Source organism: Hemicordylus capensis, chromosome 6 (assembly GCF_027244095.1).
Source record: "Hemicordylus capensis ecotype Gifberg chromosome 6, rHemCap1.1.pri, whole genome shotgun sequence".
Lineage (NCBI taxonomy): Eukaryota > Metazoa > Chordata > Lepidosauria > Squamata > Cordylidae > Hemicordylus > Hemicordylus capensis.
Genome location: NC_069662.1, coordinates 30,137,070 through 30,161,763, shown reverse-complemented (window position 1 = coordinate 30,161,763; position 24,694 = coordinate 30,137,070). Strand labels below are relative to the sequence as shown.

Genomic DNA, 24,694 nt, shown 5'->3' with positions numbered 1-24,694 from the left:
GCTCATGAGAAGCAGCAGGAGGCTGTAGAGTCCACAGCTCAAAAGTGGTTTAGGGGACAAGTGCTCCCTTAGCCCCATTCTTCTGATCATCTGCCAGCCATGGCTGCAGACAGAAACAAGTGTGGGGAGCCAACAAGACCCTCAGCTGTTATTGAGACAGAGGTCTCATTTGGAATACTGCATACAAATTTGGTCACCATACCTCAGAAAGGACAGTGTAGAACTGAAGAAGGTGCAGAACAGGGCAACCAAGATGATCAAGGGCCTAGAGAAACTTCCTTACAAGGTAAGGCTGCCTGCAGCTTTAGAAAAAAGACAACTGAGGGAAGAGATGATAGAAGTCTATACAATCATGCATGGTGTGGAGAGAGATGTTTTTTGTCCCCTCTCATAAAACTAGAACCAGGGATCTTCAGATGAAACTGATTGCCAAGACATTCCGGACCAACAAAAGGAAGTACGTTTTCCACACAATGCATAATCAATCTGTGGAATTCTCTGCCATAGGATGTGGTGACTGCCTTTAGGAGGGGGGGCTTAGATTCATGGAGGGGCTTTAGGAAGGATTTAGATAAATGCATGGAGGACAGGTCTATCAATGGCTATAGTATGAGGGCTATAGGCCACCTCCAGCTTCAGGGGCAAGTGGGGTGACTGGTGGTGGTGGCGGCAGTGACAGTAAGTAAAGTAAAGTTGTGCTGCCAAGTCAGTTTCGACTCCTGGTGACCACAGAACCATGTGGTTTTCTTTGGTAGAATACAGGAGCGGTTTACCAGTGCCATCTCCCATGCAGTATGAGCACTGTATCACTGCTGCCCGATATAGGTGCTTCTCATAGTATGAGAAACATTGCAGCAGGGATTCAAGCCAGCAACCTTCTGCTTGTTAGTCAAGCATTTCCCCACTGCACCATTAGGTGGCTCTGGCAGTGACAGTAGTAGTAGCAGCCAAAAATTCAGTGGTGCCTATGGCAACACAAAAAAAGAGGGGAGCAGTCAATTCTTGAACATGATTCCCTCTATTTTCTAGCAATTTGTCTTATTCTACATTGCCTTGTCCTCACCTTATGTATGAATAATACAATTAATGTGTATGTGCAGATATAGCTATAGGTATAAACAAATGCAAAGCCATTCTGGGGGAAGATTTTTTTAAAAATCAAACCAAGATGTGCCATAAGCAAAAAGATACTGTTGTTTCATGTACTGCTGAAATGTGCATAAAAGACAGACAGACTTAGATTAGTATCATAACAAACCAAGATGATACTGCACATAACCTGAAGATTTAATGTTCCAAAATCTCCCTGCCTTAATCTAAGTATTTTTGCATCTCAGTGCTAGCTGCTTCTCCATACTGACTGTACATCATGTCTGGGCAGAGATGCCTCATTTAAAATTCCCCTCCCTATGTTTATTAGGAATGTAACTACTAGTGATGTCTCCAATGCTGATGAACCCACTGGAAATTTCTTTGAGTGCCTTCAGATTCAACATTTATCTGCAGAGGACAGGGCTGAATATGGGAAAGTTCCTTCTATACCATTTGGAACTTGTTCAGCACTACACTGAGCAAAACACATGGCTGGGGTGCATTTTTCAACATGGTGTGAAAGAAATAGTGGAAGCGTGATGCAGATGTAAAGTAACTAGACCTGATCACCATGATCATGGAGTGGAGTTTCTTACCTTTAATAAGTCAGTATACATGCAGAGTTATTTCTCCAACTGTGAAGCAGGTTCTGCACTCTTGGTGGTATGGAGTTATAACCCGATAATAACAAGAAACTAGATGTGGGCAAAGGCAAACTACAGATAAAACTTGGATAAAACTAATATAAAATAAACACCAGAGAACATGGCTTGAAAAATAAATGTGAATTGTGCAGAGGATGGATCAAACAAATAGGCAGAGGTTGAGGTTTGGGAAATATAGGTAATTTTGTGCCCTCCTGTATAAAGCTAGTGTTGTGTTCTGTGCATCCAGAATCCTTTATTTGTTTAGAAGTTAGTCCCAGTGGGGATTCTGTAGAGAGTGTGGGGAGGGAAGTCAGAAAGGAAATGGAGGGAAAAGAGAAGGAGAAAGTGGAGTTAAGATGTTTTACATAAGATTACTTTGAGTTTTTGAGAGAAGCAGCTTTACCTATCTTACTGATACCAGTGAGTTGAATAAATGTCTTGTAAATTTAATTGAGCACTATCAGAACTCATCCTTACCAATGAAAACCAGATACTGTATTCAAAGAAAAATGCTGAAAATTCAGGAGCATTTTTGATATAGCATTTTTGATCTCCTTGTTTCTCATGCTGTAGATCACTGGATTCAGCATGGGTTGAAGTATGCAATATATCAGAGTAATGGCCAAATCGAGATATGATGGGGTGTTAGAGGTGGGTCTAAGGTAAGCAAAGCTTACAGTAATTAAAAATGTGGTGAAGACGATGAGATGGGGAAGGCAGGTAGAGAAGGCCTTTTGCCTTCCCTGCGTAGAAGGGATTCTCAGCACAGCAGTGAAAATGTGTATGTAAGTCACAATGATGAAGATAAAGCAACCTAAACCAATTAGAATGCTTAACACAACAACTCCAATTTCAATTAGGTATTCGTCAGAACACGCAAGCTTAAGTAATTGTGGGATTTCACAGAAGAACTGGTTGACAACATTGGAACAGAAAGGGATTGCAAATGTGCCACTAGTATGTAACACTCCATAGAGAAGACCCACAAACCACACACTAGCAACCATTTGGATGCAGGCCTGCTTGTTCATCACCATTTCATATTGCAAGGGATTGCAAATGGCAATATAGCGATCATATGCCATGACGGTAAGAAGGAAGAAATCAGATGCTATAAAGAACAAAAAGAAGAGGACTTGAGCAACACATCCCGAGTAAGAAATGTGCCTGGTGTTCATGAGGGAATTAGCCATGGATTTAGGGATAATGACAGAAATAGTACCAATGTCCTGCATGGCCAAATTCATCAGAAAGAAGTACATAGGAGTGTGCAGGCGATGGTCAAGAGCTACTGCAGAAATGACGACAAGGTTCCCAGCCACAATTCCCAAATATAAGACCAGGAACACAGTAAATTCGAGCATTTGCAGCTCCCGAACCTCTGAGAAATCTAGGAGCAGAAATTCAGATGTGAAAGTTTTGTTGAACATTTTCCACCCTGTGGTTGCATGGTACCTATACAAGGAAACATAAAGAATCCTGAGTACAATTAGAACCTAATTTTATTCAAAGATTAACCCACAGCAGTTGATTATTATTAACATTTCACATATCTGTGTTCAACCCTCCATTCATAGGTTTTACAGATATTAAAGTTGCACAGCCTGTTTGACTAGGGATAACATTAGTTTTGGGAGGCACTTGCCGACCACAGGAAAATCATACCACTGTAATATCAGCTTTGGTCCCTTAGAAACTATGATCTAAGTGTTTTCCCCCCCATTTTTTCCCTAGTCCACTGAGGACTACTGTGTAGTCCACTGAGGACTACCCATTAAGTCCTACTGCCCTCAGTAGTGTGTATACCTAGGTGTAAGCCCTATTATTATGAACCAGTAGAATAAGGTTTACTCCTAGGTATACAATCATAAAGCCATGAACCTAATTCTGTGCTTATTTATTAATGTACTTTCCAACTACAGTCATTTTAGGTCTATCTTCAGGAGGAACAGACAGCTTCTGGGGGGAGGGGAGGGTATCAAAAATTGCTTCGTCTTCACTGAACCAATATGTTAGTTGGGAAGTTTCTGTTAAGGATGTCTCTCAAGCAGTGCATCATTGCTCTGTACGTCAACAACACAGATTATTATTGCCATTTATGTAGCAATTAAAAAGTGGCAAAAACATTATCCCCCCCAGATAAGGAATATTTAAATTTACTTTCCCCCTGTATCCCAAGACAAACGGGTTACTAATTTTCCTTTTACCTTGATGCTCAACAAAATACATTTTTAACATCAATACAAAATATTATTTTAATGCAGTCGTACTTTGAACAAAAACACAAATTTAATGCCTAACATGTTACTTGATAATCAAATTGCGCACCACCAATCTATGACGAGCACAGGAATGATCCACCATGAGATCTGTCACATGGGTTAAGTGACTTCTAAATGTGGCTGTAGAAAATCTAAAACTACCATGTGGAAGCTTTTTGTTTTTGTCAGTATGGCAACTTTATCCACATTACATATAAAGAGGGCCTGAGAAAGTTCTAAGATAAATGCTGAAGTTATGGTATATATAACTTTCTAATGTAATTTCCAGGTTTTTTCCTAACCTGACAACATTGCTTCTCTTTGCCACTTTAAAGTATTGTATGCCTTACCATGAAACTTAATTTGCTTTCTTACCTGTTTCTTCTAGAGACAATTAAAACGTGTGTCCATAGAGTCAATAAGTAGTTGCTCAATTTATACATTTTTGTGTTCCATGTGATTTATTCTCAAGTGTCTAGAATATGTCAGCAGTAGAAGCACACAAAGAATAATTAATTCCCTGGTTTATACTTCTGCTAATGTAATAAAATTAAGTCTGTGTAGGTACGTTAGAATGACAGAATAGGTACTGGATCTTGACTCATTGCTCAAGGATCCAAATCATGTGATTCTGCCACCACATGTATGTGGCTGTTTACGTGGAGCATTTCTGCCACACATTACATTATACATGGTAGTGTGATTGGGGGTCATGTTTGTCAGATATTGATATACTATATGAAAGCCCATAGAAATGATGGACAGCAGTGGGGGGCAGTTTTCATTTATATGTGTCACCTTTCTCCCTTTCTGCTTGTATTAGTCTCCTTCCCTTCCCTTCCCTTCCCTTCCCTTATTTCTGTCTTATTTCTGCCTTTCATTCCGTGTGCCTGAAGAAGTATCTCCACCTCCACCTCCTCCTCCTCCTCCTCCTCCTCTGGCCATATTCCACCCTTCCTTTTCCTTTTTCGAGATCTCTCCCCGCTATTCCCCTCTTCTTATCCAGCCCTCCCAATACTACCCTTGTTAACTCCAGGCCCCATTCTTCCAGAGTTTTCTTATAATTCTTTCTTTCCTTCTTCTTTCCTTTCATTCTTCAACCCCCTCACATTCCATATCTGCGTCCTTGGATTTAGACTGTTGTTATCAAAGAGCAGGATGAGATAATTCTCTTTTATAGAAGCTGCATCTGCATCAGTTGTTCGATTCTTTTTTACTAGGGGGAAAAAGAATACAATACCAATGTTTTAGAAAAACAAAAATTCTAAACCTTATACTCCACCCTGATAGGGCCCCTGCTTTGCATGAGACAAGAAGAGGCAGTCACCTCAGGCAGCAGATAATTGGGGTTCCAGCAAAGAGGTGAGATGTCCCCTGATGATGCCATCAGATCAGGTTTTACAGGCCAATTGGACTCTTGCAAACTTTGCAAAAAGCATGATGAAAGAAAATGGGGCTATAGACAACCCTCCCTCTTCCCTACCCCTGTGACAATTTCAAAGTTTCCAAAGATTTAGTTTTGAAAGGGAGCTAAACCCACGCCTGAATCATGGGGCAAAGCAGCATTTGGTGCACTGCCTCCTATGCTGCAATTCCTTGGCCTACCCCTCCACCCTCAGCACCAATCAGTGGCTGGCATTCTGAGAAAAGAAGCAAGAACACAGCGGGAGGCACTTCCTTACAGCAGAAGACTTCCCAACTACCATGAGGTGGGGGAGTGATTTTCACTGATCTTCCCTGCCTTCAGAAGTGCTCCATGTCTTCTAAAAATATGCCCTTGAGGGTTGTGTAAACCTCAGGGACATATTTTCTGTGGTGTGATTTTCAAAGTCATATTTTCTGTTTGTACTTTACATCACACCTATCTAGGCCAGCATCCTGCTTCACACAGTGGCCCACTGGATGCCTCTGGGAAGCCCACAGGCAAGAGGTGAGGGCATGTTCTCGCTCCTGCTATTACCGCCCTGCAACAGTTATTAAGAGGCATCCTTCACGGAACCGGGCAGGGATGGCTTGAGGGTGTGAGGGGTGTCCGTAAAAGCCTTCAGGGTGGCAGTGTACCTCCCTGCCACCCCTTCCCCCTCTTCGGCTGGAAGTGGCTGGAAGTAACAGGTGCGCATGCGCACATCGTGTGTGCACATGCACATCAGACAGGCAAAAACAAAAAATTAAGTGCAAGAGCTATTTCTCACTGTGCTGACCTGCACACAGTACTGTACAGAGGGGGTCCTTTAAAGAGATGGAGCCCTCTCTAAAGAGCTCTAGGAGAAAAGGGGCTGGGAAGGGCTACACTTCCCATGACTCTGTGCATCCCTGCAGTGGCTCAAGAGGGCTTCATTTCCCTTCAAAGAGGGTCCCCGGGACTAAGCAAAGTGCAGCACTACACTGTGGAAATGGTCGTCTCTGCATGGTGCCAAGGGGGGACTGTGTTTCTAGTCAGGGAGCCACACTTAGGATTAAAGAGGGCCGCCACTGGCCCCTGGGCCTTACAATGGAGGACACTGGCATAAGTGTTCTGGCATAAAACCCTGCTGCCTGTTACAATCTTCTGTAGAGGTCCGGCTATGGTTGCCAGTGGCTCATCTGGTGGTGACCCAGGACCGGGATTTGTCTGTGGCTGCCTTGTGGCTTTGGAATATGCTCCCTGCTGAAATAAGAGCATCTCCTTCTCTGTTTGTTTTCAGGGAGACCCTCAAGACTCTCTTGTTTTTGCAGGCTTTTGATTAGAATTAATTTTAATAATTTTAAAACTTGTTTTAATATCTATTTTATTCTATTGTTTTTATTGTGTTGTGTATTTTAATCTGTGACTTTTAAATATTTTAAATTTTAGAAATGCACATTTCAGGTGGTATAAAAATATGATAAATTGATGGATGAATGAATGAATGAATAAATAAAGGAAGGGGGCTTTAGCTCAGTAGTGGTACATTTATTTTATTTATTTATTTTTAACATTTTATATCCCGCTCTTCCTCCAAGGGAGCCCAGAGCGGTGTACTACATACTTAAGTTCCTCCTCACAACAACTCTGTGAAGTAGGTTAGGCTGGGAGAGAACTGACTGGCCCAGAGTCACCTAGCAAATATCATGGCTGAATGGGGATTTGAACTTGGGTCTCCCCAATCCTAGTCCAGCACTCTAACCACTACACCACGCTGGCTCTACATGTGCTTTGCAAGCAGAAGACTCCAGTTTCCATCCCTAGCATATTCAATTCAGAACAGACATAAGGAAAAGACATCATTTAGGAGTTGATGCCAGCCACAGCATGGCAGGATATGATACAGCCTTGGTTGTAACTAATTTTTAATAAATCATTATGATCAGAGATGCAGATGCTTCTCAAAAATTTCTTGTATGTATAATTGTAATATCATCTTAGTATTGAAGATGTTAAGGAAAAATAATCATATTTTTTTTAAAAATATTGAATTAAGAGCTTCCCCATCTCTGGCAACTTTTAAAAAGGCACCAAAGAGACATTTATTCACCCAGGCTATTAATTAGATAATGGTTTTAAATTTTTAATGTTGATTTTACATGATTTTAATGTTGATTTTACATGATTTTAATGTTAAAGATTTTAATGTTTAAATTATTCTAATTGTTTAATTGATTTAGATTTGTTTTTAATTGTTAATTGATTTTAATTGTTTTTGTTTTTGATGTAAACAGTCCTGAGCCATTTTTGGAAGGGGAGTATATAAATCCGATAGACGGATAGATAGATAGATAGATAGATAGATAGATAGATAGATAGATAGATAGATAAAACTTTCTTTCAAACTACTGATGCACAAGACAAAATAGTGACTCTCTTTTGTAGAAGACATTCTTCTTATTCCCATTATTCAGTGTGACATTTTCCTATACAAGTGCATTGTATTTTCAAAATTCACCCCCATGACCATGGAAATGAGATTGATTGGGGTAAAACTTGCTTTCTTCCTTGAAGAAACACCAAAATGAATCATTTTCCTAAGGGCAGCTTTGATATCCCGGTTCCTCATGGTACAGATGATTGGATTCATCAAAGGAGGCACCACAGAATATAATACAGCAACGACTAGATCCAGATCTGAAGGGGATCGTGAAGTTGGTTTCAGGTAGGCAAAGCTTCCTGAGCTGATAAACAAAGAGACAACAATGAGGTGGGGGACGCAAGTTGAGAAGGCTTTACTCCGCCCCTGAGTGGTGGGGATTCTGAGCACCGACTTGAAAATTTTCACATATGAGACAATGATGAACCCAAAACAAAAGAAAACTATAAATGCACTGAAAGCAACAACTCCAACTTCAATGAGGTACAAGTTATCACAGGAGACTTTCAGCAGCTGTGGGATTTCACAGAAGAACTGGTTGATCACATTGGAACAGAAGGTGATGGCAAAGGTGCTTCCGGTGTGTAAGGCTGAATAAATAAGACCAGCCACCCATGCACTAGCAGCCATCTGGATGCAGGTCTTTCTATCCATCACTGTTTCATAGTGTAGTGGGTCACAAATGGTAACATACCTATCGTATGCCATGCCCGTGAGGAGGAACAAATCTGATATCAAGAAAAAGAACAAACAATACACTTGTGCCACACACCCAGCATATGAAATCTCTCTGGTGTTCAAGAGGGAATTGATCATGGCCTTGGGGATGGTGACAGATATGGACCCAAGGTCAACGACTGATAAATTCACCAAAAAGAAGTACATGGGTGTATGAAGTTGCAGGTCCATAAGAACAGCTGAGATGATGAGGAAGTTTCCCAACAAGGCTGCCAAGTAAATGACTAAAAGAAGGGTGAAGTACAAAACATTTTCCTCCCAAGTGTCGGAAAAACCCAGCAGAAGAAAAGTAGTTACAATGGTTGTGTTAGGCATGTTCTTCTAAGGACGCTGACAGGATTGCTGTTGAGGAAAAAAGAAAAAGTAGAGGTTGATTACCTGATTGCTGCTGACAGGCCTCAGAGAAATAACTCACGGCAAAATATGATCTTGGGGCCTTCCTCATATATCCTTCCTTCAAATGCTTTGAACGGATAAGAATAGTATTTTAGGGGCCCTAGAGCAATTTGCCCACTTTGACCCCCTCACATCCTTGGTTGTTGGAGGGAAAAAATATAGCTTACTTCAGAGTTTTATAATGTAGCAAATTATTCTTCACATCAGTGGTTGTGAGACTCCCGGCAGCAAACCTCCCTAACTACCCCTCCTCTTAGCCCAGGTTAGTAGAGCAAGTGTTCCGCTAACCTGGGTTAATGAATTGTGTGCCATGGCAACTCTTGAGGAGATTTCCAACCAGGAGACTAAAAAGCAGCATCCCAGCTCAGGGGTCTCTCCAGCATGCTCTGCACACTCGCACAGAGCATGCTGGAACTTCCATGGGCCTTGCATCCCCTGAACTCGCAAGCCCTCACTGGCTCCATAACGGAGCCTACAGTTGTGTGGGCGGCCGATCCGGCTGCCCAGGGCAGACTGCAGGATCTTATGCGAGGAGAGTGGACTAAGCCCACTCTCCACGCTTAACCCCATCTGGCGGTTTCTGCTGATCTTGGGAACCTCCTCACTGTTTCATTTCGCACAGATATTATCTCTGTTAGAGACAGAATGATCTATTTTGACAATTTGTAGTATACACAACAGCTGATGGGCCTTTGGGAAAGCATTGTGATGAATATCCCTGGTGGCGCAGTGGTAAAAAAACTGCCGCCCTGTAACCAGAAGGTTACAAGTTCGATCCTGACCAGGGGCTCAAGGTTGACTCAGCCTTCCATCCTTCCGAGGTCGGTAAAATGAGTACCCAGAATGTTGGGGGCAATATGCTACATCATTGTAAACCGCTTAGAGAGCTCCGGCTATAGAGCGGTATATAAATGTAAGTGCTATTGCTATTGCTATTGCTAATATAACAGTTTTTCTAAGGCAATGTTATGACAGCCTATAGCAAAAGATGGAAGTGTGTGTGTGTGTGTGTGTGAGAGAGAGAGAGAGAGAGAGAGAGAGAGAGAGAGAGAGAGAGATTGATTTACATCAAACCCTGAAATCTTTCTCCTGATAATTCTCATACCATCACATTTTCCTCCAATTTCATATCAAAATCAAGTTACCTATATTAGTTACATTTCATTTTATCTAAGACAGAGAAGCTGTTCTCATGGTCCGTGAGAAGAGCTAGCAGGCTTTCTGCGGGGAAGGAGGGTTTAGCTTACCTTTCCTGCAGACAATCTTCATTAGGTCAGTGGGTGGGTGGATTACCTGCCCAGACAAGCAGCAGCTCTCCTGCGGGCCGCCCGTGCCTTGCCCGGCCGTTCCAGGGGTCGGGTGTAGGGAAGTACCGACGTACGGTGCCCTGCCCCTAGGAACCCAACAATGCACCATGCAAGTGTGTGGTGCCTCACTGGATCCCCTCCCTACCCGAGCAAGCAGCTGCGGCACACACACGATCAAGAAAATGAAGCTCCTTTAACCTCATTTAAGCAGGAGTCTACATAGGCAGGTTTGTCACCATGTGGCCACTGGGATCGGGCCCAATCCCAGTGGTTCACATGAATGTGTAAAACCAGGCTGGGGTCCCTTAGCCCAGTTTTGCATGCGTGTGTGAATAGCCTCAGAGAGTGAAAGTGAGAAAAAAAAGAAAATCTATAGGTACGGGGGGGGAGAAAGACAGAGGGGAAAATGTGTTGCCCAATTAATCAGGGCCACTTCTTTTAATCCATGAAAATATTTTAATTGATTAATCAAATAACAATTGCAGCCCTATCATAAAGGTTTATACCAGCATTTTTTGTTATTGTCACTGCAGACTCTGCTGCAGCGAGAAAAACAGGTACCTATTGGAAAGAATTAACACAATGTTTTCTGAAATGCATGGGCACTTTATCAATAAAACGTATACATGTTTATTCATACTTAAGTCCCATTGTGATGAATGAAGCTTGCTTCCTGGTAAGTGTATTTAGGATGATAGCACAAGTCAGATTTCAAAAGATAAGAAGCTTTTCCTTAACTCAAGTTGAATTATTTGCAAGTCCCAATAGGATCTATGGTCCCTTTACTGCAGTCGTAATGCCCAGTACTCAACTTGATTTGTTCCACAGATTCCAGTACACTGGGACTAATGAAGTCTGCTGAAAATCTGCTTGATTATATGGGAACCTGTTCCAGTAGACTCACCCATGGGCTAAGCCACTGGATAACAATTTCTACAGCATGTGTTCTTTGGCCTTCATGTCCCATCAAATATTATTACATTCTCTAATATATGTTGCTTTAAGGATCAGTAATGGGGCTTTAGTCATTAAATCTTCAAGTATCTCCAGCAGATTGTTCTCAGTTCCTTCATCTAAGAGTAGTGACCTTGATCCTAGAGTAGTGAAGTCTAAAGGATTAATTGAAAATATTGCAATATGGAGGACAATGTTTAACTGTATGGTGTGGGAGGGAAGAGATATGTTGGCAGTAAACATCTTGGTATTGAGACAATGCACGTGTGAGAAAAAGTAAGAGAGACAGAGAAGTGGGAGGGGAAAAGAACAAGTGAAATAGGGAGTGAAAATGGAGATGGAGATACAGATAGATACTGGCTGACACTACGGCAGTTAACAAAGATGCACTTAATCTAAAAAGGTTATGTGGTTGAATACAAGCTCAACTTTGCTCAGTCTCCTTCACTCTTTTTCCACTTGTGCAAGCATTGCACTTGCACAACAAGGATAACAGGCATATTTTCATAGTTCTCTACAACATATACAAACCAGTCTTGAAAGCAAGTGCCAAACATAGCAGAAATAGCTACTGCAACATGCTTAATAACATAGGAAGCCGCCTTATACTGAGTCAGAGCAATGGTTCATCTAATACAGTATAGTTTACACTGACTTGCAGCAGCGTTCCAAGGTTTCAGGCAGCGGTCTTTCCCAGCCCTAAATGGAGACACCAGGGAGTGAACCTGGTACCTTCTACATGCAAGCATGAAGATGCTCTTCGACTCAGCTATGGCACCAGCCCCCAAGGGGAATATCTTATAGCAATCACACGAAGTCCCCATCGAAATGCAAACCAAGGCAGACCTTGAGCCGAGTCTCATGATCAGTGAGACCCGGTTTTGGAAAGTGAGCGGGGAGAGCAGGCTAAGTCCGCTCTCCCCACACACGAGCAGGGTGGGAGCCCTGGGCGGCCGGATCAGCTGCCCACACAATTGCTGGCACCATGATGGAGCCAGCGAGGGCTGGGGGGAGCAAGGGCCGATCGCCCCCCAGAAGCTTCAGCATGCCCTGCGTGAGCGCGCAGGACATGCTGGCGAGGCCCCTGGAGCCGGGAGGTGGCTTTTCACCTCCCCTCCGGGGGTCTCCTCGTGAGCAGCCATGCCGCGGAGCTGTGCCGCGGCTACTCATGATTTTAAAAAACGGGTTTGCGCTGGGCTACTTAGGGGTGGGCTGCTTAGGCGTGGGCTGCTTAGGGGCGGGCTACTTGAATGAGTTACCCGCTCAAGAACCACCGAGATCACGGTGGTTCTCACGACTGCAGAAAATCGGGCTAGCGGAGGCTAGCCCGATATTCTGCAATCATGTAAATAGCCTCCTTGACTTTTAGCAAAGGGGATAATTCATGGTTGTTACCACAAGACCAGCTCTCTTTTAGCACTAGTACAGTATTGGCATGGATATCAGACCCTGGCTTCACACAGGCATTTGCTCATAACTTTTATCTCTATATGGTCTCTCTATCACAAAAAAGCAGTGTTGAAGGACATTACCATAACCACATGCTTCTACAGACCATGCCACACTGAGAAATCATTCTCAATATACAGAATAGTATTGCTGTAACTATATAGTGTACATCCTAATATATTTTACTCCATGGTGGGATGCATATACTGCAATGCATATTGTGTGTGTGTATGTGTGTGTGTGTGTGCGCGCGCACCATATTGAATGCATATTTGAAGTTATTCAGGCAGCCCACAGATGAGATTGTAGACTGAAAGCTGATGATTCTGGGCCAGTCACTTCTGTCTCAGCCTAACCAACTTCACAGGGTTGTTGTGAAAGAGAAACTCAAGTATCTAGTACACTGCTCTGGGCTCCTTGGAGGAAGAGCAGGATATAAATGTAATAATAATAATAATAACAACAACAGTAACAACATTGACAATAAAATTCAGCCATCTCAGGTCCTTGGGAAGGACTCAATGTCTGGATAAAACAAACCAGTCAATAACACCTGTCTGACTGTGTAAATAAATAATAATAATAAGAGCAAAAGTCAAAAAAATCAACAACAAACAGCAAGTGCCGCCTTTGTAAAGAAGCAGATGAAACCGCGGACCACCTAATCAGCTGTTGTAAAAAGATTGCACAGACTGACTACAAACAAAGGCATGACAAGGTAGAAGGGATGATACACTGGAACATCTGCAAAAAATACAAGCTACCTGTAGCCAAAAATTGGTGGGATCATAAAATTGAAAAAGTTGAAGAAAATGAAGATGTAAAAATATGATGGGACTTCCGACTACAAACAGACAAACATCTGCCACACAATACACCAGATATAACTGTAGATGAGAAGAAAGAAAAGCAAGTGAAAATAATCGACATAGCAATACCAGGTGATAGCAGAATAGAAGAAAAAGAAAAAGAAAAAATCACCAAATACAAAGATCTACAAATTGAAATTGAAAGGCTGTGGCAGAAAAAAACCAAAATTATCCCAGTGGTAATTGGCGCCCTGGGTGCAGTTCCAAAAGACCTTGAAGAGCACCTCAACACTATAGGAGCCACAGAAATCACCATCAGCCAATTACAAAAAGCAACTTTACTGGGAACAGCCTATATTCTTTGACGATATCTATAACAACAGCAACAACATTGACCATAAAATCCAGCCATCCCAGGTCCTTGGGAAGGACTCGATGTCTGGATAAAACAAACCAGTCAATAACACCTGTCTGACTGTGTAAATAAATAAATAAATAAATTATTTATTTATTTCCACTGACCTTAGTCCAAGGATTTTGGATTAACTACTTTACAAACAGTACATTAATCCAGTAATACTTACAAAAAGCTATATAAAGCAGGGTGCTATTATCGTGTGTGTGTGTGTGTGTGTGTGTGTGTGTGTGTGTGTGTGTATCTCGTAGGGAGATGTGGCAGGGAAGGTGATGATCTTGAGAGACTGTGTCAGACTATCTCACTGATTCTGTATTCTGGATTATTCTGAGAACATTCATGTTGGATGATAATGGAGAAAAGAAATAAAGTTTTACCTTCAATGCAGCATCTTCATTCTTCTCACTAGATTTCTTTATTTGTGTTTTGAAAACAAATGTGAAGAAGTATACTATGAACTTCATGGCCATCCATGCCTTCTGCAATAAGAAAATGTGGGAGTTCACCATATCTTGCAAGAAAGAGGTTTTATGTCTGTCAACTCTGCATGTGTCATTAGAGACAGTAACCAAAGAGTCCAGCAGTGTTCAACAGGAGAGTTCCCAAGAGAAACTATTAGTGTTTGTAGACTGAAGCATCTATAATAATAATAATAATAAGGAATCCCTAAGTGTCAGATCATACACTCATTGGGGTGGTGCTCCAATTTGTATAGTGAGGGAACAGACCATCTTGTTCGCCTCCATAAAGTACATGACAACATGGACACATTCGCACGTAACGTGAAACTAGAGGTTGAGGAACCCACGGTTAATTTTTCTAACCATGAAGCACATTGCAGATGTTCATGCAATCGCAGCCTGACAACCTCAATTTTCAGGGCAGGGAAGCCCTTCCCTCTTCTTGATCCCAGCAAGCTCTGTAGCGCTCGCATCGCCAGACTATAGGCAAGGTGTCAGAATGTCTGCAGGGTGGCAGCCATTGGCTACGATCTTCAAGAGGGTAATCAAATGTGCCAAATGTGATCGTGCTTTTTTTTTAATGGTCCACCCACCATTGGGAGGAAAAGGGCATTTAAATCCTTCATTTGACAGTGATTGCACCACTGCTCTCAAAAGTGCCCCACAACACAACAGTCACAAGCACAGTTTCTGTCAGCGGGGGTGGGGGGATGTTGAGGGGCACTATTTTTCTGTTACTCTGGGAAGGTAACATGAGGACTTCCTAAGAGGGAATATGTATATGAGGGAGGGAAAAGGATCCTGGGGTCTGACCCACTCTGACCAAGGATGCTTTTGCAATGGTTCACCCCAGCAAAGCAGTCCATGGAGACCAAACCACGCTCCTGCCCCCATGTCAGCTTGCTGGCTGGGGATTAGCTCTTTCATGAGAGGGCCACTCCACTGGGGAGACCATTGGAGACTGGGGAGTTGTTGCATTGTCTGCTCATAGCAGGATGGAGATGTGTTTCTTTCCCACATTGGGGGGCGATGAAAGTCCAAGTTGGTAGCCCACCATGGTGTTTATACAAAAGTTGAATAGAAGAGGGGCACAGTGATGTAGCTATAATTGAGTGGATGCGTTCAAAGAACCCGGGGGGGCAGCTCCTGAGGGCCCCCAGCAGCTCCACCCTTCCCTATTTTCTTCAATATCTCCCTCACTCTAAGGGGCCGCTGGGGATAGGGGCAAACACAGCTGCCCCTCTCTCCTAGCTATGCCCCTGGTTGGACAAGTATGCAACCTTGTTTGATGCCCGTTCAAATGGGGATGGCAGTTGTCAGGTGACTTGGGGGTTGTATCTGACTTTTAGGGACATGCCATCATGAAGGATACGGATGAGAGTTAGCAGTCAATCAAAGAGGCATCCAGTTTTCCCCACAATTTGGCTCACAAGATAGATTTGAATGCAAACCTGAGGTCTATGAAGGCAGCATACAGGGAGACTGTGTTGTGGGTGGAGTATTTCTCAGTTAGATACTGGAGTGCTAGGCACTTGTCAATGATGGATTGTCTCTCCCTGAATCAGCCTGCTCCTTTGCTAGGAGGTTTTCTTATTCCAACCAGTCTCTTAGTTTCCAATACAGTTGTCTGGCATAGAGCTTGCTGACTGTGCTGAGTAGGCTGATGGGTCTATAGTTTGCTTACAATTTTTTGAAGATGGGAACAATAACTCCTAGCTCCCAGTCTCTAGGGATGTAACCATGTCTGTCAATAAATGTAAACAGTAAATCATCTCCAGGAACCTTCCCAGGTCTTAGTTGGGAAATAAGATGACCGTTGTATGTGTCATCAGCAGCCAGGTAGGCAGGTCCTCTATCTCACACCAACGGCATCTGTGCTCCCCTACTTCATCACTGTACTGTTCACTAAAGTGCCTTTCCCAGACCTTGATGGAATGCAGCTGTCCAAGTGAATCAGGCCATTTCTGGGTTGGCCTCCAAGCAGGCCGAGCTATTCGTTCTGACTGCGTGGGTGAGACACGGCCAAGTGTCTTTCATTGCATCTCTTTTATTGTGTTTGAGAAGCTTTTTGTATTGCCTCTTCTCCTTAAGGAGGTCCTGCACAGACAAAGCTCCTGCATTAACTTTGTAGGTGCTGTAGTTCGCAATGAGCTTTTTTGCTTCAATGAATTCAGGGTCAAACCATGGTTTGGAGCACAGCAGGTGCTATTTGAGGAGAGGAGTGTTTTCATGCGTTAGGTGCTTTTGTAATTCTTGCCCTACGTGGCTGTAGTTATCTAGGACTGAGTTGGAGGGTTTTGTTGAAAGCAGAGAAAGGCGGATGCACTGGTAGTGTTCTGAGGTGAGTTGTTCTGTTTTTGCTTTGCCCTATTGGGGGGACCATTTGATGTGGCAGGGTGTTCCTGATGGTAGAATTTGCGGTTGGTATAGAGCCTCGGGCCTGGGGATGCTGAAAAAGGGGTTTTAGGCTTAGGGAGCCTGTGAGGTGATCACTGTCAAATTGGGGGGTGACCTCCAAGTGGTCTGCAAATTGGAGCAGGTTTCCAGAGACAATTACATAATCCGTAACACTCATTTTATTCCTGGCACAGAAGGTAAATTCAGCAGGGTGGTCATTTTCTAGGGAGCGATTAAGGTTGTAGAGGTTAACTTTATTGGCCATGTGGGCCAGGCAGAGTACTGTGTAGTTTGGTTTCGTGTCCTTCAAGTGGAGTGTGAAGGGGAGTATATCTACTTCCAGGTTATGTGGATGGCACAGATAGTATTCTTATAGGGTATCATCATGAAGGCCTAGTCTGGTGTTAAGATCTAACCCTAACTCTAACTTAGGGTTGATCTACTGACCCAGAAAAAAAAAATTTTTTTTTATAAATTACCCAATTGCCCAATTATTTTGTTGATTGGGTGGTTCTGTTTTATGTTTTAACTGTTTACTAGCCGACCCCACACAGAGCATCTATGCGGCGCTTTGGGGATGGCTGTTTTCCCCTCCCTCTTCCTCCTGCCGCGGTCTGTCCTCTCTTCCCCTTCCCTCCGGCCAGCACTCTCCAGCCCTCCTCCCCTCCTGTTCCTCCCCCCACATAGAACCATGGTGGATGGTCAAGAAGGGCCCCGCCACCGCCATTTTTTTTCTCCCATCCACCTGCCACCACTTTTCTCTCCCCCGACTCTGCCTGCCTGCCGCCGCTTTTCTCCCGACCGCCCACTGCCGCCTCTGCCACCTTTCTCTCCCCCTGCCTGCTGCCCACCACCTTTCTCTCCCCCCGCCCGCTGCCCACCACCCACAACCGCCACTTTTCTCTCCCCTCCCCACCACCCCTTTTCTCCCCCCCTCTCCTCCACTTGCTGGCTGGCCGGCTGGCCACCGCCAGCACTTTCTTCCCCCTCTCCTCTTCACTCCACCGGAACTCTCGCAGCGTGTCGCAAGAATTCCGCCGCCAGATCCTGGACATGCACCGGCTAAGAGAATTAATTATATAGATTATTTCTTTATTTGACCATGTTTGTTTTTATGTAAAGTTTTTGTATTTTGTGTTTTGCTGGTCGAATGACCGTAACAATAAAGATTTGATTTGAATTGATTTGATTTGATTGGGTGGTAGGTAGCACCCATCATGCTTTACCACCCAACCTGCTTTGGTGTCCCTATGCACTACCCATGGGGAATAATGGGTGGTTTGAGCCCCCATTATTCCCTATGTTCGAACCAGTTTCAACTGGTGTGAATTAATTTCAAATTCTAATTGAACCAGTGGCCAGGATGATCAAACTGGTTCTTGAACCTGCAGTCCAGTCAATTTTAGTTCCAATTCTGACCATGTCAGGAAAACAGGTTCTGTGCACACCCCCATTTAACAGCAAAATAGTGGAGAGATAAGCAGCAGGCTCTGAGCTGAAAGGTGGCCTCCAAGCATGGCCTCATCTGAATCCTAAATCAAAGGAAGGAAAACAAGGACAATATTAGCTATTATTCAACAAGCCAGAGAAGCTATTCCCACAATCACTGGAAAGCGGGCTAAGGGAGCTTAGCCTGCTTTCCAGTTGTTGTGGGAACCACTGGGCTTGCAGGCGAGCTTGGTGCTCCCATGGCAGCTAGCCCAACTAAACCACGCTCCCCTTAAATGAGGGTGCTCCGTCAACTGCATTTCGTTGCTTGTGTGTTGCAGCGGCACAGCATCCTGCCGCACTCATGTGGGGCATCCTGGAACTTCCAGGGGCTGTGCGGCCCCCGATCCTCTGCAGCCCCTGCCAGCTCCATGACAGAGCCGGCAGTCATGTGGGTGGCTGATCTGGCCACCCAGCTACGAGCAGATGCTTGTCTGTGGGGGGGAGCAGGTTAAGCCCACTCTCCCTGCAGAACACCCTCAGACACTTCACACGTATCGTGTGAAGTGCCTCAGAAGCTTTTCCTAGTGAGGGAATGAAACAGGCTTTTCTTCTAATATAATTCCATAGGTTGGGCATCACAATGGGAGCCCTGCTCATCTAAACCACCTTCAACTCAGATGTCAAGACACTCCAGCTGACCTTAGAGAAGAGAAGGGCAAATTCAGGAAGAAATATATCTTCAAGGGGAAAAAAACTTGGTTTGGATGTTCTTCGGCTTGTTCTGGGCCTGCCACCATGAGGGGCCTCGGACAAGGTCGCTGGAGGGAGTAAGTACTATATATATAGTACTTTTTGGTTTGGTTCAAGTCTGAACTGGACCCAAACTTTTGTGAGTTGGTTGGGTTTTTTTGTCTGAGTATATCATGACCCATGTCCCCACTGGAGCTGAACCAAGCTAGGTGGTTTTGATAGGGGCAAAACTGGATGGGGGTCCAGTTTGGACTCGAACCAAACCAGTCTAGCCAGTTTTGTATACACCACTAGTTGAAATAGGGATACATCCAATTACAGTGGTCCCTCGACTTACGAAGATAATCCGATCTGAACGCACATTCGTAGGTCGGAATTTTCGTAAGTTGAAAAGCGCATCCACGGAGGTCCGGAACACTCGTAAGTCGAGGAAACCGCATCTAAAAATTCGTAGGTCGAGGAAGCCGCATCTAAACCGGCAACGACTTCCGGTATTTTTTGTCGTTCGTATGTCGAAATCTTCGGATGTCGAGTGCTTCGTAAGTCGAGGGACCACTGTATATCTACATTTTATGTATACCGCTCTTAATAGATTGATTTTGAAAAGCAATTTGGAAGTTTATATAATTCATTTCTTAAGGCAATATTTATCCCATGTTTCAATCAAAATCATCCTCGGAGTGGGTTGTGTGTGTGTGTGTGTGTTTAAAAATAGTAATACAAATAGAATCATGACACAGCAGGTGTATAGGATAAAACCAGGAGATGATATTAAAACAGGAAGAATCAAAGAGAATTAAAGCCTTTCTAAAAATGGCACAGCAGGGAAATGACTTGATTAGCAAGCCAGAGGTTGCCAGTTCAATTCCCTGCTGCTACGTTTCCCAGGCTCTGGGAAACACCTATTTCAGGCAGCAGGAAGATACTGAAAGGCATAATCTCAAACTGTGTGGGAGATGGCAATGGTAAACCCCTCCTGTATTCTGCCAAAGACAACCACAGTGACTCAGCAGCATAGTACAGGAAAGCTGGACTGAAAACTTAGAGGCAACCATCAGTATACTCACTTGATAGTGGCCACCAGCCTAGCAGATGATGCTTATTTAATAACCTGTTTTATGAGACTGGTTTTTGTGTATGTGTTTTGTGGAATTTTAATCTGTTTTCATTCTTTTATATTGTGTTTTAAATTTTGTACACCACCTAGAGATGGACATATCAGGCAGTATGAAAATATGATTGATTGATAAATAAATAAATAAATTTAGAAAAAAAATGAAAACTGCCCTCATTCTGTCCATCATTTCTATGGGCCTTCAAAATGTATATTGATATTTGACAAACCTGCCTCCCGCCAATCACACTGCCATGTATAATATAATGCATGGCAGAAATGCTCCATGCAAACACCCACATACATGAGCTGTACTGTGGTGGCAAGATTACATTATTTGGGTCCCTGAGCAATGAGTCAAGATCCAGTAACTATTCTGTCATTCTAATGTATCTACACTGAGTTAATTTTATTACATGAGCAGCAATATAGACCAGGGAGTTAATTATTCTTTGTGTGCTTCTACTGCTGACTTTTTCTCTAAACACTTGAGAATAAGTCACATGGAACACAAAACATGTATAAATTAAACAACTATATGTATTCCCTGTATGGACAGACATCTTCATTGTATCTAAAAGAAAAGGGTAAGAAAGTAAATTAAGTTTAATTATAGGATATACAATACTTTAAAATGGAAAAGTGAAGCAATGTTATCAGGTTAAGGAAAAAACTGGGAATTAAATTAGTAAGTTATTTATTCCATAAGTTCAGCATTAAGCTTAGAACTTTATCAGGACCTATTTTTCTGTAATGTGGACATAATGTTGCCATGCTGACCAAAAAAAAAAGCTTCCACATGGTAGTTCTATATTTTCTACAGCCACATTTAGAAATCCCTTAACCCGTGTGACAGACCCATTGGTATATCATTCCTGTGCTTGGCCATAGACTGGTGGTGTGTAATTTGATTAAAAGTAACAGATTAGACATTAAATTAATGGTTTCTTTCAAAGTAATATAGCATTTAAAATAATTATTAGTATTTTGTATTGACATTAAAATGTATTTGGTAGCGTATAGATGTAAAATGAAAATTAATATCTTGTTAGTCTTGGGATACAGGGGAAAAGGAACATGAAAAATCATATCAGCTTTTGGGGCGGGGGTAATAAATTTTTTTGGCCACTTTTCTATTGCTACATAAATTACAAAAACAATCTCAGTTACTGATATACAGAGCAGCCTAACAGAAACTTTCCAACTAACTGCACTGGTGCAGTGAAAAAGACACAATTTTTGACATCCTCCCCTTCCCAAGTAAGCACTCTGTGGCATCTGAACAAATACCTCCAATGGCTATACTTTGAAAGTACAACAATAAATAAATAAGCACAGAATTAGGTGCATGGCTTTATGATTGTATACCTAGGAGCAAACCCTATTCTTCTGGTTCAGAATAAAAGGGCTTACACATAGGTATAAACGTGGTGAGCCAGCGTGGTGTAGTGGTTAGAGTGCTGGCCTAGGACCGGGGAGACCTGAGTTCAAATCCCCATTCAACCATAAAACTAGCTGGGTGACTCTGGGCCAGTCACTTCTCTCTCAGCCTAACCTACTTCACAGGGTTGTTGTGAAAGAGAAACTCAAGTATGTAGTACACCGCTATGGGCTCCTTGGAGGAAGAGCGGGATATAAATGTAATAATAATAATAATAATAATCCTACTGGGTCCAATGGGATATAATGTGCATAAGATTACAGCCTCAGTGGACTAGGGAAAAATTAAATGGGGGGGGAGGTTTTCTTAAATATTAGACCATAGTTTTTAAGGGACCAAAGCTGGTGTTCTAGAGGTATCATTTTCTGTAGTCTGCATACTCCTCCCCACACTAATGCTATCTCTAGGCAAGCAGGCTGTGCAACATTAATAACTGTAAAAACTCTGAACAGAGAATCAAACAACACAGATATGTTAAATGTCAATAATAACCAACAGCTGTAGGTTAATTTTTTGAATAAAGGCAGACTATAATTGTATTTCTTATTCTTTGTGCTTCCTTGTATAGGCACCATGTAACCACAGGGTGGAATATGTTCAACAAAACTTTCGCATCTGAATTTCTGCTGCTAGATTTCTCAGAAGTTCGGGAGCTGCAGTTGCTACACTTTACGGTGTTCCTGGTCTTGTATTTGGGAATTGTATCTGGGAATCTTCTCATCATTTCTGCGGTAGTTCTTGACCATCGCCTGCACACTCCTATGTACTTCTTTCTGATGAATTTGGCCATGCAGGACATTGGTACTATTTCTGTCATTATCCCTAAATCCATGGCTAATTCCCTCATGAACACCAGGCACATTTCTTACTCGGGATGTGTTGCTCAAGTCCTCTTCTTTTTCTTCTTTGCATCATCAGATTTCTTCCTTCTTACTGTCATGGCATATGATCATTATGTTGCCATTTGCAATCCCTTGCAATATGAAATGGTGATGAACAAGCAGGCCTGCATCCAAATGGTTGCTAGTGTGTGGTTTGTGGGTCTTCTCTATGGAGTGTTACATACTAGTGGCACATTTGCAACCCCTTTCTGTTCCAATGTTGTCAACCAGTTCTTCTGTGAAGTCCCGTACTTACTTCAGCTTGCTTGCTCTGACTTATACCTGATTGAAATCGGAGTTGTGGTGTTATGCGTTCTCATTGGGTTATTTTGCTTTATCTTCATCATCATTACTTATGTACACATTTTCACTGCTGTGCTAAGAATTCCCTCTAAAAAGGGAAGGCAAAAGGCCTTCTCTACCTGCCTTCCCCACCTCATTGTCTTCACCACATTTTTCTTTTCTTTAAGCTTTGCTTACCTTAGGCCTACCCCTACCATCCCATCATATCTCGATTTGGCCACTACTCTAATATATTGCATACTTCCACCCATGCTGAATCCAGTGATCTACAGCATGAGAAACAAGGAGATCAAAAATGCTCTATCAAAAATGCTACTGAATTTTCAGCATTTTTCTATGAATACACTCTCTGGTTTTCATTGGTAAAGATGATTTCTGTGTGCTTTATTAAATTTATAAGACAATTATGAAACTTGCGGATATCAGTAAGGTAGATTAAGGCAGGAGGTCACAAAATTACCTACGTGTGTCCCGATTTGTCCTCTGCATAATTCACCTTTTTCTTTCATGTCATGTGGCCTGATGCTCATTTTGTTTTAGTCTTATCCCAGTTTTTTCTGTAGTTGGCTTTTGCACACATTCTTTTTCTTGTCATTATAGGGTAATAACTCTGGACCACCACAAGTACAGAACCTGCTTCACAGTAGGATAAATAATTCTGCATGTGTACTGGTATATTAAAGGCAACAAAGTCAGATCTGTGATCCAGTCTTCTTACTTGACATCTGCATCAAGCTTCCCCTACTTCTTTCTGAACAGGTTTAAAAAGGCACCCCACTCATGCATTTTTCTCAGGGTACTGCTGAACAAATTCCAAATGGTATAGAAGGAACTTGCCCCTGTTCAAAGGAATGGCCAGTGGGTGCATCAGCATGGAGGACATAGCTAGTTGGTACACACCTAATTAACAGAGGGATGGGAATTTAAAATGCGGTATCTGTACCAAACATGCTGTACAGTCACTATGGAGAAGCAACCAGCACTGAGAAGCCCTAGTTACTTAGATAAATTAAGGCAGGGAGATTTTAGAAAGTTAAGTCTTGGGTTTACCGTGTGGAGTATCATCTTGACTTCTTGTGTTACTAATCTAACACTGTCTGTCTTTTAGACATTTCAGTACATGAAGCAACAGTATCTGTTTGCATGTGGCCAGTAGCGGCTGGTGAGGGTGCCGCTGCAGAGGGGGCGAGAGGCACCTTTAAGAGTAAATGAATTGGTGCTTACCTCCACTCTTGCTGCACCTGAATGCTGCTCGGAGAAACAGTGCGCCGCCCAGCAACCCCTGCAGGCAGTGATCACCTCTGCCATTCACGTGGCCTCCGCGGAGCCGATCCCCCACCGGCAGCCAGGTGGGTGGCGGAGGCAATCCCCTGCCATAGGGGGTGCTGGGCGGCACGCTGCTTCTCTGAGTAGCATTCGGGTGCATCGAGAGTGGAGGTAAGCACCAATTCATTTACTCTTAAAGGTGCCTCTCGCCCCCTCTGCAGCGGCACCCTCACCAGCCGTTACTGCATTTGGCACATTAGGGTTTGATTTTTTCTTTTCCCCTTCAATGGGTGTGAATTTGTGTATATCTCTATCTTTTGACTTTTTATAAAGCTGCTGCACACATGCATTTTATTATTTATACAAAAGGTGAGGGCAAGGACATAAGAAAACCCTGCAGGATCAGGCCCAAAGCCCATCCATTCCAGCATCCAGTTTCACACAATGGCCCACCAGATGCCTCTGAGAAGGCCACAGGTAAGAGGTGAGGGCATTCCCTCTCTCTTGCTGTTGATCCCCTGCAACTGGTATTGAGAGGCATCCTGCCTCTGAGGCTGGAGGTGGCCTATAGCCACCAGACTGGTAGCCATTGAAAGATAGGCCTGTCCTCCGTGAATTTGTGTAAGCCCCTTTTAAAGTTATCCAAGCTATTGGCCATCACCACATCCCATGGCAGGGAATTCCATATATTAATTATGTGCTATGTGTTGGTCCTAGATTTCCTGCCCTTCAGTTTCATAAGTTGACCTCTGTTTAAA

The 24,694-nt window shown here is 43.0% G+C and overlaps 3 protein-coding genes across 3 annotated transcripts; 1 reads left to right on the top strand and 2 right to left on the bottom strand.

Moving 5' to 3' along the window:
* Positions 1–2,212: 2,212 nt before the first annotated feature.
* LOC128331079 (olfactory receptor 14A16-like) lies at positions 2,213–3,226 on the bottom strand. Its single transcript, XM_053264442.1, has one exon. The coding sequence runs from the start codon at positions 3,167–3,169 to the stop codon at positions 2,213–2,215; it is 957 nt and encodes a 318-aa protein (XP_053120417.1). The 5' UTR covers positions 3,170–3,226.
* A 4,628-nt stretch (positions 3,227–7,854) lies between these two features.
* On the bottom strand, positions 7,855–8,877 carry LOC128331078 (olfactory receptor 14A16-like). The gene has a single exon (XM_053264441.1). It carries the CDS (start codon positions 8,875–8,877, stop codon positions 7,855–7,857), a length of 1,023 nt encoding a protein of 340 aa, XP_053120416.1.
* A 13,190-nt stretch (positions 8,878–22,067) lies between these two features.
* Positions 22,068–23,036, top strand: LOC128331077 (olfactory receptor 14A16-like). Its single transcript, XM_053264440.1, has one exon. The coding sequence runs from the start codon at positions 22,080–22,082 to the stop codon at positions 23,034–23,036; it is 957 nt and encodes a 318-aa protein (XP_053120415.1). The 5' UTR covers positions 22,068–22,079.
* The last annotated feature ends 1,658 nt before the right edge of the window (positions 23,037–24,694 follow it).

Bases quoted from the DNA above. Each gene is read 5' to 3' on its own strand.
- LOC128331078 (XM_053264441.1), bottom strand. From the start codon at position 8,877: ATGCCTAACACAACCATTGTAACTACTTTTCTTCTGCTGGGTTTTTCC.
- LOC128331077 (XM_053264440.1), top strand. From the start codon at position 22,080: ATGTTCAACAAAACTTTCGCATCTGAATTTCTGCTGCTAGATTTCTCA.
- LOC128331079 (XM_053264442.1), bottom strand. From the start codon at position 3,169: ATGTTCAACAAAACTTTCACATCTGAATTTCTGCTCCTAGATTTCTCA.